Source organism: Acanthisitta chloris, unplaced genomic scaffold (genome assembly GCF_000695815.1).
Source record: "Acanthisitta chloris isolate BGI_N310 unplaced genomic scaffold, ASM69581v1 Scaffold40765, whole genome shotgun sequence".
NCBI classification, from domain to species: Eukaryota; Metazoa; Chordata; class Aves; order Passeriformes; family Acanthisittidae; genus Acanthisitta; species Acanthisitta chloris.
This window is the reverse complement of record NW_008673925.1, coordinates 1,282-5,060: the sequence shown is the minus strand read 5'-3', so window position 1 is coordinate 5,060 and position 3,779 is coordinate 1,282. Positions and strand designations below refer to the sequence as shown.

Below are 3,779 nucleotides of genomic sequence, written 5' to 3'. Positions count from 1 at the left end.
GCGCCCGCGCGGCGCGGAGCCGCAGCTCCGACAAGCAGAACAGCCTGCGCCGAGCCGCCAGCGGCCTCTACCAGGGCATCAGCGGCCTCTTCGGCGAGGACAACGTGCGGGCCCTGCAGAAGGTGAGAGGCTGGATGCTGGGTCCCCCGCTCCCCCCCACCCCATCCTCCCCATCAGCGCCTCCCGCGCGAAACGTTTCGCTTCCTCTCGCTGTCTCCCCACGGGGTGTTCTCTCTGGGGCTTGTACGGTATCTCCTGCGGTGATGCTTCGGGGATGGACCGGTGGTGGGGTCGTACCTAGGCGAGCCTGGCTGGAAAGGTGGTATGGGGAGAATCATAGAATCAAGTGGGTTGGAAGAGACCTCCAAGATCATCCAGTCCAACCCTACCGTGGTCACTAGACCATGGCACTAAGTGCCACATCCAGTCTCGGCTTGAAAACCTCCAGGGATGGTGAATCCACCACCTCCCTGGGCAGCACATTCCCATGCCTGATCACACACTCTGTAAAAAATCTCTTCCTAATATCCAACCTAACCCTCCCCTGGCAGAGCTTGAGTCTGTGCCCTTTGTCTTCCTGCTGGTTGCCTGCGAGGTGAAGCTTGCGGCAAAGTGGGGAAAAATAGCGAAGAAAGGGGTAAATAAAGGTTATTTTAGGTGCAGGAGGTGCTCAGGGCTGCTGGATGTCGCTCTAGCTGAAATAGACTCTGCATCAGCAGAGCATCCTGGGCTTGTAGGGCTGTGGGAACTTGCAGGAAATCAGGCTGGGTCTGTACCTTCCTCTGCTCCTGCTTCTCTTGGGCGGTAGGAAGAGATCATAAATGTTTTAAAATTGACCTGTGAATACACTTGAGACAACTGTGTGTGATGCTGGGGAAATCCCTCAGTTGCTTGATAAAACTGGTTCTCTGATTTGCTTAACTCATTGCTAGTAAAGTATATGATGTTGGGGACATCTCTCAGTTGCTTGGTAAAACTGGTTCTCTGATTTGCTTTACCCATTGCCAGTAATTGTGTTTTCTTTAAGCTTCAGGACAATGGCAAAGCCAATAAAATGCATCTTGTAATCCTGCCAACGTGCACATTTACATGCCAAAATACCTAGAATAATGATAATTGTAATGCACAGATTTATGGTTCTCAGTTAAAATTTACAGAGTTACATTTTTTTTCCCCTTGGGGACTTTAAAATAAGCTGCAGTGCTTGCTTATTGAATTATAATTCTACTCATGACTGCTAAGTCTCAAAGTGTGTTCTTAGGAATGGAGGATTTTTTTAATTTTCGATTTTATTTCTCAGTTTTTCTCAAGGTTGACAGAGAGGTTTGTGAATGGGGTGGATGTATTAATGGACACATTCTGGAGGATATGGACTGATTTGTTAGATGTTCTTGGAATTGATGGTAAGTGTGATGCCTGTTCACTCTTGAACTGCCTCAGCCTATGTCAATGTTTACAAGCAAATGGGAAAATAATGACACTTTATTGTGCTGCATTAAGCATCCATCAGTGATGTCTCTGTCTGCTTCACGTGGCTTTGATTTTGCTATTATTGCCTTCAAACAAAGAGACTGAACCCAAACATTTCATTTCTGTGTGTGTATCTACAGGATGTCTGTGAAATGAGTTACAAGTCACAGTTGGTTCCTTGGTATCATCATTAGATGGACTCACACTGCCAGGAACAGTGCAGGGAAATCAGGGGGGACTAGAGGAAGGAAAGATGCAGCTGAGAGCCTTTAGAATATAACTTTTACAGAGCAGGATCTGTAGCTTCAGTATGAACTTTATCCTTAAGTTCTTCAGTGGTTTGTCTTTAAAGAACCTTTAATACCTCAACTTTAAAGGAATCAGTTGAGTTGCATCATTGGAGCTGAGCCAGAGTTTTGAAGAAGGTCCATCCAGAAAGGGATGAACCAGGTTTACCCCTTACTTTAGAAAACACAGCCATGGCCCCACTGCTGGGGGGTGATTGACCCTCTGGAGCTGTGACCTGTGTTGATTAACATTCTGTCTCTTTTCCTTTGTTTTTCAGCCTCCAACTTGACTCACTATTTCAGCCCAGCGGCAATCGCCAACAACCCGACCCGCGCTCTCCTGCTGATCGGGGCCATCTTACTTGCCTATTGGTTTTTATCTCTCTTCCTTGGATTCTTCTTCTATCTCCTGCACATGCTGTTTGGTCGTTTTTTCTGGATTGCAAGGGTTGCCCTGTTCACCCTGTCCTGCGTGTACATCCTCCAGAAGTACGAAGGTGACCCGGAACACGCCGTGCTGCCGCTCTGCTTTGTTGTGGCTGTCTACTTCATGACGGGGCCAGTTGGATTTTACTGGAGAAGAAACAACAACAGCAGCCTGGAGGAGAAGATGGACCACCTGGATAGTCAGATCAGGCTGCTGAACATCCGTCTTTCCCGGGTGATTGAGAACCTGGACCGAGGCAGTGAGCAGTGAACGACGCCCACAGGCCACTGTACACCAGCTCCAGAGGAATCCTAAGCACTGTCTCAAAGCAACAAAACATCACATGGTAAAAAGTGTGCAAAGTTCTAACTTTTCATCATGTGTGAGACTAATTTATCTAGGTTACACACTCAGCCATTAGACTTGTAGGAGAAAAGAACAAACAAACAAACAAACAAAAAACATTTACAAAATTCAGCTGTATATTCAGAGTTTTATCCAGTACTAGAATTTTCTCAGTAGATAAAAGCTTACTTTTACAAGCATTGAAAAACATCTTTTGTAAGGTTTTTATAAGAGCAAATTGAGTAGTCTTTCAGATATTGAAATTGAGCTAAACATATGCAAATTTGACACTTTAAAAGTTAAAAAGGAAAAAAAAAAAAGACAACACATCTCAAGCTACCAAGCACTTCCATTGAGAAGTAACTGCTGTGGGTCCACATGGATTTTTTCAGAGTTGTGAATGTGTTTGTGTTTTTGTTGGCTTATTTCATTGCCTTGAAGTTGCCTTTCATAGAGTATCAGATGAGGAATTTTCTGGTATCCAGGCCAAAATATTCACACCATAGCTTTTAACAGGAGGTGAGGAGTGAGGGAGAAGGAAGATTTCATGAATTGCAAGTCCTTAAATGCCAGTCCAATGTGAGGAATTGCGAAGTGCACGTGTGGCATTTTTTTCATTGCATTTCATCTCCAGAACTTTTAATTTATTGTCTGAAAAGAAATCTGGTGTAATAAATTGGCACAGAGGGAAGAGATGTAGTGTGACAAATTGTACTTCATATTTAATCTGCACAGTGAAGCATTTTCCAAGCATAAATGCTTGGAAAACTAAAGACTAAAACATGATTTTTTTTAAATCTCAGGACCCACTTACTTTCTCAGCAAAGGCAGCAGTTAAAACACGTGCAAATGTATTGTTGCTTAAAGCTTTCTCAGGACCAATAAGCAGCAATAAATTATCTTCAGGAAGATCTGGAATTTTTTCTAAAATTGTAATAGTTTTATAGGAGCTTTTTGCTTGCAGTCTGTGTCCTCATTAGGTTTGGGAGGAAACTGAGTCAGCTCACCAGAAGTGTGTGCAAAACGGTTCTGTTTCGAAGTGGTGAAGTTTCGAAGCAATTTTCTTTTGCAGGATTTCTGTATCTGTAACCTTAGAAGTAACTGACGTGGTAAGAGTATCACTGGCTGTATACGGTTTGTGAAATGCAGTGAAACAAAGGTCACCTCAGGGAGGGAAGTCTGGAATGTGGTTTAACCTGGGAACGACAAGGATATAGATGTGGGGAGGGAGGGGAAGCATCTGACCCGTA

General features: G+C 44.2%; 1 protein-coding gene across 1 annotated transcript; it reads left to right on the top strand.

The window, feature by feature from the left end:
- Positions 1 to 5: 5 nt before the first annotated feature.
- On the top strand, positions 6 to 2,836 carry BRI3BP (BRI3 binding protein; the record flags this gene model as incomplete). The annotated part of the gene is made up of 3 exons (XM_009075124.1): positions 6 to 122; positions 1,301 to 1,403; positions 2,036 to 2,836. Coding segments are annotated over 3 exons (639 nt in total), but the record flags the coding sequence as incomplete, so codon positions are not given.
- Positions 2,837 to 3,779: the final 943 nt, after the last annotated feature.